This window comes from Rana temporaria, chromosome 11 (assembly GCF_905171775.1).
Source record: "Rana temporaria chromosome 11, aRanTem1.1, whole genome shotgun sequence".
Taxonomy (NCBI): Eukaryota; Metazoa; Chordata; class Amphibia; order Anura; family Ranidae; genus Rana; species Rana temporaria.
The window spans coordinates 13,049,447-13,063,817 of NC_053499.1; the positions used below are offsets into that span (position 1 = coordinate 13,049,447).

The 14,371-nt window shown below is 49.9% G+C and overlaps 1 protein-coding gene across 1 annotated transcript in view; it reads right to left on the reverse strand.

Moving 5' to 3' along the window:
- Positions 1–299: 299 nt before the first annotated feature.
- Positions 300–14,371, reverse strand: part of TP53I11 (tumor protein p53 inducible protein 11) — a 102,067-nt gene continuing 87,995 nt past the window's right edge. The window contains exons 5-7 of the mRNA XM_040328058.1: positions 4,682–4,778; positions 4,234–4,335; positions 300–1,455 (exon numbers count right to left, since the gene is read on the reverse strand). Of these exons, the coding sequence (XP_040183992.1) occupies positions 1,322–1,455; positions 4,234–4,335; positions 4,682–4,778 (333 nt within the window). The 3' untranslated portion in view covers positions 300–1,321. The remainder of the gene's footprint in view (positions 1,456–4,233; positions 4,336–4,681; positions 4,779–14,371) is intronic.

Here is a 14,371-nt window from a genome sequence, read left to right on the forward strand (position 1 = left end):
CAGTTTGCCAACGGGGGAATCTAAACCACAAACCTGCCCAACATACAAATTATTTTGTATGTTGGGCAGGTTTGTGGTTTAGATTCCCCCGTTGGCAAACTGCCTAGGGTACCATCACACTATGACACCCATTACCTTAAAGCCTGTGCTCGATATGGAGTACAAAACAGGTAGTCGTGTACATGGTGCATTGTCTTAATCACATTTGCCAAGGTGGAGGAATGCTTTAACCAGACTTTGCCATAGGGGGGGGGTAAGCAATATGAAAACCGGCCATAATAAATCATTCACGAGCAGAAGCAAGGTCTACGGGGAATTCACGGTGTGGTCGTTTTCCTTTCCATATTTCCTGCTCTGCACAATAACATCCTGTCACCCAAATCCGAGTGGAAACACTTTCCTCCAGGATACAGGAAACGTGCCTCGTCTGTCAATTCTCTGTGTCATTCCAAAGTGAACACCAGTGCACGTGCATCCATTGGGGGGGACCAAGCAAAAAAAAAAATATTTTTTTTTCAAGGATACCGATTCTAATTCAACGATCTCATCCAAAGCCAAAGTGTTTCCCTGTAGTACCACAAACCTGGCAAGCGAGGCAGTATTGAGCTGGCAGTTTGCAATGATTTCACTCAATTTTCACGTGCACGTTCCTCAGGCGTTAAGGCAGCGATTTCCTCCAATTCGAGCAAACAATAGCGCTTGCCAAGAATTGTTATCCGGGACATTCTTTTGCTTGTGGAATGTTTAACCCAGTGGCTGCCAGAGGGGGTACAAGGCACTGCTTTGACAGCCAAAGCGCTAGCGGACTTTCTGATTCAGACGCAAAAGTAGAGTGGCAGTAGAGATTCGAAGGCAGCACATTTTTATTTTTTTACTTCGACTTTGGGATTAAAAAGAAAAAAAAAAAAAAAAAAGAGAAGAAAGAAGAAGATTTTTCCACAACCGTTTGGATAAGAATGGATAAATATCCCAAAAATGTGGAAGCATGCCGAACTAGCCAACTGGCAACTACAGGGTGGGAACACAAAGGGGGAGAGGGTCATACAAATGAAGAATGGGTAAGCTAAAAACATAATGGGAGATGGGTACTGTGCATGCTGCGTGGCAAACGGAACTCGTCTGTCCAATCTATACTACACAGCGGGGCAAACCGTTACACAGCGCAGACAATATCTTGTGGAGGCGGAAAAGGCGGAGGCTACAGTTCTTGGTTTCCTTGTTCCAGATTTTGAATTTTTACAACGCTCTTGCGTTGTTGGCGAGCGTTTTCTAAAAAAAAAAAAAAAGGAAACGCAATGCCACCCTTCGAAATAACGCAAGTTCATAGTTTCTTGGGCCTGCGGCCAACTTGGTAGTAGAAGTAGGTGCTGACGAGGACGAAGAAGAGGCAACAGCCGAGGAGAATGGCAGCAGCCACGGTGGGAGAGCCACTTTCGATCAGCGTCACTGTAGTAACTGCAGAAGGGAAAGAAAGAGAAAACACTGAGTGGACATGTTTTAGAGACATCTTCATTAATCTATCGGGCTTAAAAAAAAAAAAAAAAAAAAAAAAAACAGCATTCCTTAAAAGGCCTTCTATCAGAGGCCGATCTTGAGGACCCCAACCCTACCATGCTGTGAGAGACACAATCCATTTTTCTATATACTTTTACAACATATCCACTGGTTGCAGGACAAAAACTGCCGAATCGTGCACCCTCTTGTGCAGCCATTCTCAACCAGGGTTCCTCCACCGGTTCCTTGGGCTGTAGCCCATTGGCCTCCTATTTGATGGTGCCTGCATAGTTTCAGGATCAATGCCACTTGGCAAAACCAACTTTTTTATCTGTAGGGGTGGCATTTTGATCACCACTGTAAAGGAGGGCATTCTTCCTACTTACCAGCAACATGGGGGCATTCTTTCCAAAGACCACCAAAGCGAGGGTCATTCTTTCCAAAGACCACCAAAGCGAGGGGCATTCTTGCCACAAACCACCAAAGCGAGGGTCATTCTTGCCACAAACCACCAAAGCGAGGGTCATTCTTGCCACAAACCACCAAAGCGAGGGTCATTCTTGCCACAAACCACCAAAGCGAGGGGCATTCTTGCCACAAACCACCAAAGCGAGGGTCATTCTTGCCACAAACCACCAAAGCGAGGGTCATTCTTGCCACAAACCACCAAAGCGAGGGTCATTCTTGCCACAAACCACCAAAGCGAGGGTCATTCTTGCCACAAACCACTAAAGCGAGGGTCATTCCTTCCGCAAACCACCAAAGCGAGGGGCATTCTTTCCGCAAACCACCAAAGCGAAGGCCGCTATCAACCTGGGCTTCCATAACACCTCAGCAGTGCCACAGGCTGATCACCTCCATGCCACGCCGCATTGATGCAGTAATTCATGCAAAAGGAGCCGCGACCAAGTATTGAGTGCAGACTATACTGTACATGGACATACTTTTCAGTAAGCAAACATTTCTGTATTAACCGCCTTTGAATTTGCCGCCCACCGCGTGCCTCGTGAGTGCGCCCGCGGGTCCAGGCAACTCGATATTCCCGGGTGGCCCGCGATTGCGGTCGGGAGAGGAAGAACAGGGGGAGGTGTCGATGTAAACACGGAATTTCCCTGTTCTTCCTAGTGACAGGCAGGGGCGGACTGACCATTGAGTCACTCAGGCACTGCCCAAGGGCCCCATGTCACTAGGGGGGCCCATCAGGGTTGCCAGGCTCAGTAAAACCAGGGACAATATGTAAAAATCTATGTTTTTTTACATCTGTCCCTGATATGTCTGAAACCAACATGCTTCTGATGTGAAAATCCCAAGATTTTAGCTGCACTGCCTCCTGGCGTGGTGGCCATCTGTAAGCACAGGGGCCCCATAATCTTCTATTGCCCGGGGGCCCCATGAGTTGTCAGTCCGCCCCTGGTGACAGGATAGTAATCTCTGCTCCCTGTGATCGGGAGCAGAGATCACCGATGTGTCACTCGTAGCCAGGTCCCCTCACAGTTAGAATCACTCCCTAGGACCCACTTAACCCCTTCAGCGCCCCCTAGTGGATAACCCCTTCTCTGCCAGTGTCATTTTGACAGAAATCAGTGCATTTTTATAGCAGCGATTGCTGTATAAATAACAATGGTCACAAAAATGTGTCAAAAGTGTCCGATGTGTCCGCCATAAAGTCGCAGTTACGATAGAAATCGCAGATCGCCACCATTCCTAGTAAAAAATTAATAAGTAAAAATGCCATAAAACTATCCCCTATTTTGTAGACGCTCACAAAATTACGCAAACCAATCAAACGCTTATTGCGTTTTGTTTTACCAAAAATATGTAGAAGAATACGTATCGGCCTAAACTGAGGGAAAAAAAATTGTAAAAAAAAAAAAAAATTGGGATATTTATTATAGCAAAAAGTAAGATAGTATTTTTTATTTTTTTAATTGTCGCTCTTCTTTTGTTTATAGCACAAGAAATAAAAAATCAGAGGTGATCAAATACCACCAAAAGAAAACTATTTGTGGGGAAAAAAGGACGCCAATTTTGTTTGGGAGCCACGTCGCAGGACCGCGCAATTGTCAGTTAAAGCGACGCAGTGCCGAACCGCAAAAAGTGGCCCGGTCATTTGGCAGCCAAATCCTTTTTTTATTGGTCTTATGCAATATTCTAATTTTCCGAGATACTGAATTTTTATGTTTTCACTAGCTGCAAGCCATAATCATGAAAAATTCAAAGAGAGAAATGCCTAAAATACAGTAAAACCTTGGTTTGAGAGTAACTTGGTTTGAGAGCGTTTTGCAAGACAAGAAACATTTTTTAATACATTTTGCCTTGATATACAAGCGATGTCTTGATATAAGAGCAGCGTCATGTCACAACTGAGTATAAAAGAGAAGAGAGGCGCCTCTAAGTGTAGCAATATGGTTCCATTTAATGAAGGTACAACATTTAGCAACTTATTGCTACACTTAGAGGCGCCTCTTCTCTTTTATACCCTGTAAAAAAAAAAATGCTTTTGATTACAAGCATGTTTCTGGAACTAATTATTCTCGCAAACCAAGGTTTTACTGGATATCACTCGGCGTAATGCATCTATATAAAATAGGAGTTTCACTTTTTGAATTGAATTACTGAACTAAATTAACTTTTTGATGATATTCAAATTTTATGAGATGCAACCGCTTCAATTTTGGGATTTACAAAATTAAAAAAAATCGGGTAGAAATTTTCCTTTTCCGCAGGTAAGAAACTCACCAATCAGCTGTATGCTGAGATAACAAGCTTCTGTGAGCAGCGTCCACCGAATGATCACCTTCTCTGATGTGTACATGGAATTCCATAAAATTAATGAGATGCCTGAAAAGCAACAGAGATTTTATTTGATTGCTTTCTAAATGAACACCAAAAAAAAAAGCAAACTTATTAAAAAGTCACAATGAGGGGGTGTGACGGACTATATACACCAATCAGAAATCAACTGTAAACTAATGTTAATGGAGCTGCGCATGCAAATGGCACAGAAGACCGTGAGCAGGCAGGTAGGTTTATTTTATTAGAGGAAAAAATTAAGTGCAAAAAAATTGGCACATTCCAATTGGCCACTGAGGCAGCTTATCACAATGAAGAGCCGATAGGAATGTGTGGAGGTGGGAGCCGGCGGCTTCGCCAGTTGAGAGTTAGGGCAAAAGCGGGCGACACTCACTGAACAAGGCCCCTCCATAGAGACGGGTGGAAGTTTTGCTGCTCACTGTGCCCTTGTCAAAGACGGCTTCATACATCTGGTCTGGAAAGGCGAGAGCCTGCAGAGAAACAATCATGGAGACACACGTCATATAAAGAAGCTCATGTATATGAATGCCAGGTAATCTGCAAGTAGAACACTTTTTTCTCCCCCCCCATCTCCCTCCCCCCCCCCCCTCTCTCTCCTCCCCCCCCCCCCCATCTCTCTCTCTTTCTCCCCCATATCTCTCTCTTTCTCCCCCATATCTCTCTCTCTCCCCCATATCTCTCTCTCTCCCCCTCTCTCTCTCTCTCCCCCATATCTCTCTCTCCCCCCATATCTCTCTCTCCCCCCATATCTCTCTCTCCCCCCATATCTCTCTCTCTCTCTCTCTCTCTCTCTCTCCCATATCTCTCTCTCCCATATCTCTCTCCCCCATATCTCTCTCCCCCATATCTCTCTCTCTCTCCCCCATATCTCTCTCTCTCTCCCCCATATCTCTCTCTCTCTCCCCCATATCTCTCTCTCTCTCCCCCATATCTCTCTCTCTCTCCCCCATATCTCTCTCTCTCTCTCCCATATCTCTCTCTCTCTCTCTCCCATATCTCTCTCTCTCTCTCCCCCATATCTCTCTCTCCCCCATATCTCTCTCTCCCCCATATCTCTCTCTCTCCCCCCCATATCTCTCTCTCTCCCCCCCATATCTCTCTCTCTCCCCCCCATATCTCTCTCTCTCCCCCATATCTCTCTCTCTCCCCCATATCTCTCTCTCTCCCCCATATCTCTCTCTCTCCCCCATATCTCTCTCCCCCATATCTCTCTCCCCCATATCTCTCTCCCCCATATCTCTCTCTCTCTCCCCCATATCTCTCTCTCTCTCTCTCCCCCATATCTCTCTCTCTCTCTCCCCCATATCTCTCTCTCTCCCCCCCATATCTCTCTCTCTCCCCCATATCTCTCTCTCTCCCCCATATCTCTCTCTCTCTCCCCCATATCTCTCTCTCTCTCCCCCATATCTCTCTCTCTCTCCCCCATATCTCTCTCTCTCCCCCATATCTCTCTCTCTCCCCCATATCTCTCTCTCTCTCCCCCATATCTCTCTCTCTCTCCCCCATATCTCTCTCTCTCTCTCCCCCATATCTCTCTCTCTCTCTCTCTCCCTCCCCCATATCTCTCTCTCTCTCTCTCTCCCTCCCCCATATCTCTCTCTCTCTCCCCCATATCTCTCTCTCCCATATCTCTCTCTCTCCCATATCTCTCTCTCTCCCATATCTCTCTCTCTCCCATATCTCTCTCTCTCCCATATCTCTCTCTCTCTCTCTCCCCCATATCTATCTCTCTCTCTCCCCCATATCTCTCTCTCTCCCCCATATCTCTCTCTCTCTCCCCCATATCTCTCTCTCTCTCCCCCATATCTCTCTCTCTCTCCCCCATATCTCTCTCTCTCTCCCCCATATCTCTCTCTCTCTCCCCCATATCTCTCTCTCTCTCTCTCTCTCCCCCATATCTCTCCCCCATATCTCTCTCTCCCCCATCTCTCTCTCTCTCTCTCTCTCTCCCTCCCCCATATCTCTCTCTCTCTCCCCCATATCTCTCTCCCCCCCCCCCCTCTCTCTCTCCCACCCCCCCATCTCTCTCCATGGGCTCTGCAACATGCTGCAGTGGAACAAATTGCAAGAATCAAACAAACAAAAAAAAACGCAGTGCAGGTTCACGCCACACAAACGCACATGTGATGTGAATGAGCCCCTATTCTTTATAATTGGTTTAGGATCCTCAGCAAAGTCTGCTGGATTAACCGCTTAAGCCCCGGACCATTATGCAGCTAAAAGGACCAGGCCCCTTTTTGCGATTCGGCACTGCGTCGCTTCAACCGACAATTGCGCGGTCGTGCGACGTGGCTCCCAAACAAAAATTGACGTTTTTTTTTCCCCCCACAAATAGAGCTTTTTGGTGGTATTTGATCACCTCTGCGGTTTTAATTTTTTTGTGCTATAAACAAAAATAGTGCGACAATTTAAAAAAAAAAAAAAGCAATATTTTGTACTTTTTGCTATAATAAATATGCCCAAAAAAGATCCAAAAATAAAATAAAAAATTTCCCTCAGTTTAGGCCGATACGTATTCTTCTATATATTATTGGTAAAAAAAAATAAAAAAAATCGCAATAAGCGTTTGATTGGTTTGCACAAAAGTTATAGCGTCTACCAAATAGAGGATCGTTTTATTGCATTTTTTCCCCCCTAGTAATGGCGGCGATCAGCGATTTTTTTATCATGACTGCGACATTGTGGCGGACACATCGGACACTTTTGACACTATTTTGGGACCATTGTCATTTTTACAGCGAACAGTGCTATAAAAATGCACTGGTTACTGTAAAAATGACACTGGCAGTGAAGGGGTTAACCACAAGGGGGCACTGTAGGGGTTAAGGGTGCCCCAAGGGTGTGTTCTTACTGTGGGGGGGGGGCGTGGCTGTGCGTGTGAATTCACAGGGAACAGATGATCAGTGACAGCCACACTAGGAAGCACGGGGAGAGGTTTGTTTACACTGCTGAGAACTTAAAGGGGACATACATGTACGCCCTTGTGCCCAGCCTTGCAATATCAGAATATCCAGGGCTTTTTTTCAGCAGGAACGCGGGGGAACGCAGGGGAACGCAGTTCCGGCACCTCCAGCTCTGAATGTATGTAATGGTGCTCGGAGGTGGGGTAGGGGGGTGGAACCAAGAAACGGTGCTCGGAGGTGGGTAAGGAGTGGAACCAAGGAATGGTGCTCAGAGGTGGGTAGGGGTTGAAACCAATGAATGGTGCTTGGAGGTGGAACCAAGAGATAGTGCTCGGAGGTGGGTAGGAGTTGGAACCAAGGAATGGTGCTCGGAGGTGGGTAGGGGGTGGAGAAAAGGAATGGTGCTCGGAGGTGGGTAGGGGGTGGAGAAAAGGAATGGTGCTCGGAGGTGGGGAAAAGGAATGGTGCTCGGAGGTGGGTAGGGGGTGTAGAAAAGGAATGGTGCTCAGAGGTGGGTAGGGGGTGGAGAAAAGGAATGGTGCTCAGAGGTGGGTAGGGGGTGGAGAAAAGGAATGGTGCTCAGAGGTGGGTAGGGGGTGGAGAAAAGGAATGGTGCTCGGAGGTGGGTAGGGTTTGGAGAAAAGGAATGGTGCTCAGAGGTGGGTAGGGGGTGGAGAAAAGGAATGGTGCTCAGAGGTGGGTAGGGGGTGTAGAAAAGGAATGGTGGGTAGGGGGTGTAGAAAAGGAATGGTGCTCGGAGGTGGGTAGGGGGTGGAGAAAAGGAATGGTGCTCAGAGGTGGGTAGGGGGTGGAGAAAAGGAATGGTGCTCAGAGGTGGGTAGGGGGTGGAGAAAAGGAATGGTGCTCAGAGGTGGGTAGGGGGTGGAGAAAAGGAATGGTGCTCAGAGGTGGGTAGGGGGTGTAGAAAAGGAATGGTGCTCGGAGGTGGGTAGGGGGTGGAGAAAAGGAATGGTGCTCAGAGGTGGGTAGGGGGTGGAGAAAAGGAATGGTGCTCGGAGGTGGGGAAAAGGAATGGTGCTCGAAGGTGGGTAGGGGGTGGAGAAAAGGAATGGTGCTCGGAGGTGGGTAGGGGGTGGAGAAAAGGAATGGTGCTCGGAGGTGGGGAAAAGGAATGGTGCTCGGAGGTGGGGAGGGGGTGTAGAAAAGGAATGGTGCTCGGAGGTGGGTAGGGGGTGGAGAAAAGGAATGGTGCTTGAAAGTGGGGAGGGGGTGGAACCAAAGAATGGTGCCTCGGAGGTGGAACCAAGAAATGGTGCTCAGAGGTAGGTAGGGGGTGAAACTAATGAATGGTGCTTGGAGGTGGGTAGGGGGTGGACACAAGAGGTGACTCGGAAGGAGGGAGTTCCAGCACCTATTCTCTGAGAAAAAAAGCCCTGAGAATATCAATTTATGTTGACAAAAAAAAAAAAAATCCCCAGAAGTCATTTGAAGATAATTAGTTTTGTAGCAATTGGCTGCCGACTGCTACTTTTTTTCTTTTGTTTGTTCTTCAGGAAATGCAAAAAGAATGTTATTGGTGTGCAATTCAAACGACATACCGACAAGACCGTGTTAATCTAACCCGCCCGCATCCCTGAGGTTTAAAAAATAAATAAAAAGGAGTTAAAAAGGAAAGAAGAGGGAGCTGCGGTGGCTCAACGCGATTGGCACTGTGCTGACAAGCCATTCACCTCTGCAGCTAGAGGTTCGGATCCCGGTCTCGGCTTCATGTGAATTGAGTTTGGTGGTCTCAGCCCGGCTCCCGGTGGGTGTGCTATGCAAGGTAAGCCTGTGCTTAGTACGCCCACCCCCCTCCCACAAAAACCACCACACCTACACACGCACTCTAAATTGGGTTAACACACGCACTTTGACCACGCGGTCTCTAAAAGAGAGGTGAAGGACTAACGGGGCTGGTTGAGCGGGCTAATCCTCTCACTCCCTTATAGGGAGTCCCTCTGCCCCGTTGGGCTTCAAAGCGGAGCAGGTAGGGCGGGTTGTGTGGGAGGACCCCCCCACACACCTGCCATTGCCACCCGGGGCATGGAGAAAGATGGCAGATTGCCTCTGGGGGAGGCCTGCCTACTCCCAACTCCTGCAGTCCAGCTCCTTTCTCGAGTACACGCACAAAATACACTTTAAAAAAAAAAAAAAAAAAGGAAAGAAGAAAAAAACAAATGTTGTTTGCGAGTGGCAGAAGTGGTGGATGGGTTTCCATGGCGACGGCGCGGTGATTGACAGCCAGGTGCTGGGTAGCGCAGGAAATGTAGATTGCAAATGTTTTTCTCTTATAAGAAGAAAGTGCGCATTGTGAGCCGCAGGGAGGCGGCAACATTGCATTGTTATCAATTCCTGCCCATTAGAAGGAATAATGGGCCCCATACCGGCTCATTACATTCGTGTTATAATAAACAGATTACAGATCGCTTTGTATAAAACATTCAGGAGGTTTTAGGCGATCAACAGAAATTAATAAAATGGGGACCCGCATGGATAGAAATATGGGGGCTGCCGCTGGATTAATAGCTTTAAACACAGAGATAATTGGCCTAAACTTCACTTTTTTTTTTACTTACTAAACCACTGGAATAATCATGCAGCCAGTGAAGTCTGAACCTCTGCCGGCATCCACATTCCCATATAAAGCAGTGCAACCAGGATCAGGAGGAGAACCCCACAGGGTCAACCATGAGAAGGAGCCGACTCCAACTCATCCCTCTGATGTGCTGTAATACAAGTTCCAGAAAACAGGGAGATAAGAGGACAAAGACTGCAGAGGAAGCAGGGAGATCAGATGACACACATTGTAATCTGATCTCCCCGCGCCCTCTGCGCAAGGCGATCTCCCCGCACCCTCTGCGCAAGGCGATCTCCCCGCACCCTCTGCGCAAGGCGATCTCCCCGCACCCTCTGCGCAAGGCGCTCTCCCCGCACCCTCTGCGCAAGGCGCTCTCCCCGCACCCTCTGCGCAAGGCGCTCTCCCCGCACCCTCTGCGCAAGGCGATCTCCCCCGCCCCTCTGCGCAAGGCGATCTCCCCACGCCCCTCTGCGCAAGGCGATCTCCCCACGCCCCTCTGCGCAAGGCGATCTCCCCACGCCCCTCTGCGCAAGGCGATCTCCCTGCGCAAGGCGATCTCCCCCGCCCCTCTGCGCAAGGCGATCTCCCCACGCCCCTCTGCGCAAGGCGATCTCCCTGCGCAAGGCAATCTCCCCACGCCCCTCTGCGCAAGGCGATCTCCCTGCGCAAGGCAATCTCCCCGCGCCCCTCTGCGCAAGGCGATCTCCCTGCGCAAGGCGATCTCCCCGCACCCTCTGCGCAAGGCGATCTCCCCGCACCCTCTGCGCAAGGCGATCTCCCCGCACCCTCTGCGCAAGGCGATCTCCCCGCACCCTCTGCGCAAGGCGATCTCCCCGCACCCTCTGCGCAAGGCGATCTCCCCCGCCCCTCTGCGCAAGGCGATCTCCCCACGCCCCTCTGCGCAAGGCGATCTCCCTGCGCAAGGCGATCTCCCCGCGCCCCTCTGCGCAAGGCGATCTCCCCGCGCCCCTCTGCGCAAGGCGATCTCCCCGCGCCCCTCTGCGCAAGGCGATCTCCCCGCGCCCCTCTGCGCAAGGCGATCTCCCCGCGCCCCTCTGCGCAAGGCGATCTCCCCGCGCCCCTCTGCGCAAGGCGATCTCCCTGCGCCCCTCTGCGCAAGGCGATCCCTCTGCGCCCCTCTGCGCAAGACGATCTCCCAGCGCAAGACGATCTCCCCGCGCCCTCTGCGCAAGACGATCTCCCCGCAAGGCGATCTCCCCGCCCCCCTCTGCGCAAGGCGATCTCCCCGTGCCCTCTGCGCAAGACGATCTCCCCGCGCCCTCTGCCGTCTGCGCAAGACGATCTCCCCGCGCCCTCTGCGCAAGACGATCTCCCCGCGCCCTCTGCCGTCTGCGCAAGGCGATCTCCCCGCCCCCCTCTGCGCAAGGCGATCTCCCCGCGCCCTCTGCGCAAGGCGATCTCCCCGCGCCCTCTGCGCAAGGCGATCTCCCCGCGCCCTCTGCGCAAGGCGATCTCCCCGCGCCCTCTGCGCAAGGCGATCTCCCCGCGCCCTCTGCGCAAGGCGATCTCCCCGCGCCCTCTGCGCAAGACGATCTCCCCGCGCCCTCTGCGCAAGGCGATCACCCCGCACCCTCTGCGCAAGGCGATCACCCCGCGCCCTCTGCGCAAGGCGATCTCCCCGCGCCCTCTGCGCAAGGCGATCTCCCCGCGCCCTGGCCGGACCCTGCAGGCAGGTAGAACTGCTTGGATCGCAGGATTGGCTGAGCAGAATTACAAAGACTTTTAGCGGCTTAGCGCTTTGCCTGGAGTGAAGCGTTGATTAGCAAATTAACTTACATTTTTTTTTTACCTTTGCAGAATTCAAACTGAGCTGAGAAGCGAGGGGAGGAGGAACGTCGGGATATAATCAGAGATTCGATCGCACTCAGCCATGGAGGGAATTGATTTGGTAATGTCATTACTGACGGAAGAATTCACAATTAATCATCTCATTCATCTGCTGGAGAATATATTAAAGGAAGCAATCATTACATAAACACCGGAGCTGTCACTGCCGATCTCCTTCCAGGATAACCAGGCAGCTGGCTGCCATGCCGATCCTACGGCTTCCACACGTTCTCCACCAGCGACATGGACCAAGAAAGATCCGTCAGCCATTCATCGTTCTCCAATGACAGGTCTGCTTTAAAGCCCAACTGAACGTTACAGCGTCTTAGGCCCCTTTCACACGGGGCGGATCAGTGATGAACCTTCGCTTGCTCATTAGGATGCATTAAGGTGAAAAAACACGAAAGTTTACAACCCCTTTAACAAAAATTTCAGACAAAATAAAGTGGCCCGGATTCAAGAAGCAATTACGCCTGTGTAACCATAGTTACACAGCGCAATTGCTTACTTGCCCGGCGTAACGAATGCTCCTGATTCAGGAACCTCGTTATGCCGACTGCAGCCTAAGATATGCGCGGCATAAGGCTCTTATGCCCGCATATATTTTAGGCTGCATTCTTGCGATGGTCGGTGGCGTTCCCGTTGTGCTCAGCATATAGTATGCAAATTGCATACTAACGCCGATTCACAACGTTACGCGAGCCCTGCGTACGCAGTTTACGGCGTTTCCGTACGGCGTCTTTCGCATAAGGCTGCCCCTGCTATTAGCAGGGGCAGCCAATGTTACGTATACCCGTCGTTCCCGCGTTGCGAAATTTCAAATTCACGTAGTTTGCGTAAGTGATTCGTGAATGGAGCCATTCAAGTTCACTTTGAAGCAAATGACGTCCTTGCGACGTCATTTGCCGCAATGCACGTCGGGAAAGTTTACCGACGGAGCATGCGCTCTACGATCGGCGCGGGAACGCGCCTAATTTAAATGATTCCCGCCCCCTACGAGATCATTTAAATTGCGCGCGCTTACGCCGGGCATTTTGCCGGCGCTCCCACGCAATTTACGGAGCTACTGCTCCGTGAATCAAGGGCAGCGCAGTAAATTTGCGGGGGCGCAGGGCAAAAACGTTGCCATGCGCCTCCGCAAAAAAAGCGCAAATGTACCTGAATCTACCCCAATGTTGTTTAAATTTGTTTCTACTACTGGAATTCAGATTTTTTTTATTCAGAATTTCGATTCGGAATGAAAGGAGCCGCACGTGTCTACCTGCAATTAATAAATGCATCAGGAATGTAATTATTCAACTCAAAACTAAAACATAATTTGGTGTTTAAAAGTAATCTTTGATGTAAATGTTTTATCATTTTCTGTACCCTTGTTCCTGGATTGTATTTACATTCAGATTTTCAGAGTCTCCCTCTAGTGGCCATCTATATATCACTGCAATCAATGTAGCCTCCTGAATCAGCAGCTGCCAAGATAAAGCACCAGATTCAGATAGATTAGCGGATCTTTAGATCCGCGTAATCTATCTGATTTAAGATCTGCCGCCGCAAGTTTTAGAGGCAAGTGGGTAATTCACAAAACACTTACCTCCGCCGTAAATCCCCAGACGGAATTCAAATTCCGCGGCTAGGGGGAGTGTAGTATTTAAATCAGGCGCGTCCCCGTGCAGATTTAAATGCGCATGCGCCGTCCGCGAATTTTCCCGGCGTGCATTGCTCCCAATGACGTCGCTAGGACGTCATTGGTTTCGGCGTGAGCGTAACTTGCGTCCAGCGCTTTTGTGAATCGACGTACGCAAACGACGTAACAAAAAAAAAAAAAAAAATGTTGACGCGGGAACGACGGCCATACTTAAAGCGGTGGTTCACCCTCCTTAACATCATTATACCATTACATTCGGCATCGTAGCGCGAGCTACGGTATGCCGGTCTTAAATTTTTAATCCCCGTACTCACTGTGCTATCGATCATTGAAGTTTCCGACTCCCGCTGGGAATGGGCGTGCCTATGGAGAGGGAGGATGATTGACGGCCGGCTCTGGCACGTCACGCTCCCCGAAGACAGCCGGAGTAGGTCTCGGCTCTTCACGGCGCCTGCGCACAGGCTATGCGCAGGCGCCGTGAAGAGCCAAGCCTATTTCGGCTATTTCCGGAGAAGCGTGACGTGCCAGGGCCGGCCGTCAATCACCTTCTCTCACCATAGGAACGCCCATTCCCCGGAATCTTCAATGATCCATAGCACAGTGAGTACGGGGATAAAAAATGTAAGACCGGCATACCGTAGCTCGCGCTACGATGCCGAATGTAATGGTAGAATAAAAAAAAAAAAATTTTTTTTTTTAATAGGGTGAACCCCCGCTTTAACATTGGCTGCGCCTCATAGAAGCAGGGGTAAGTATACGCCGGGAAAACGCTTACGTAAACAACGTGAAGTGACTGCGTCGGGCCCGCGTACGTTCGTGAGTTGGCGTATCTTGCTGATTTACATATCGTCGCCGTAAATCAGCGAGAACGCCCCCAGCGGCCATTTTAAAATTGCAGTTAAGATCCGACGGTGTAACACAATTACACCTGTTGGATCTTAGGCATATCTATGCGCAACTGATTCTATGAATCAGTCGCATAGATACGACCGACGCAACTCTGAGATACGACGGTGTATCAGGAGATACACCGTCGTATCTCTTTGAGAATCTGGCCAAAATCTCAGCCACACAGAAGGCACTGCATTCAGT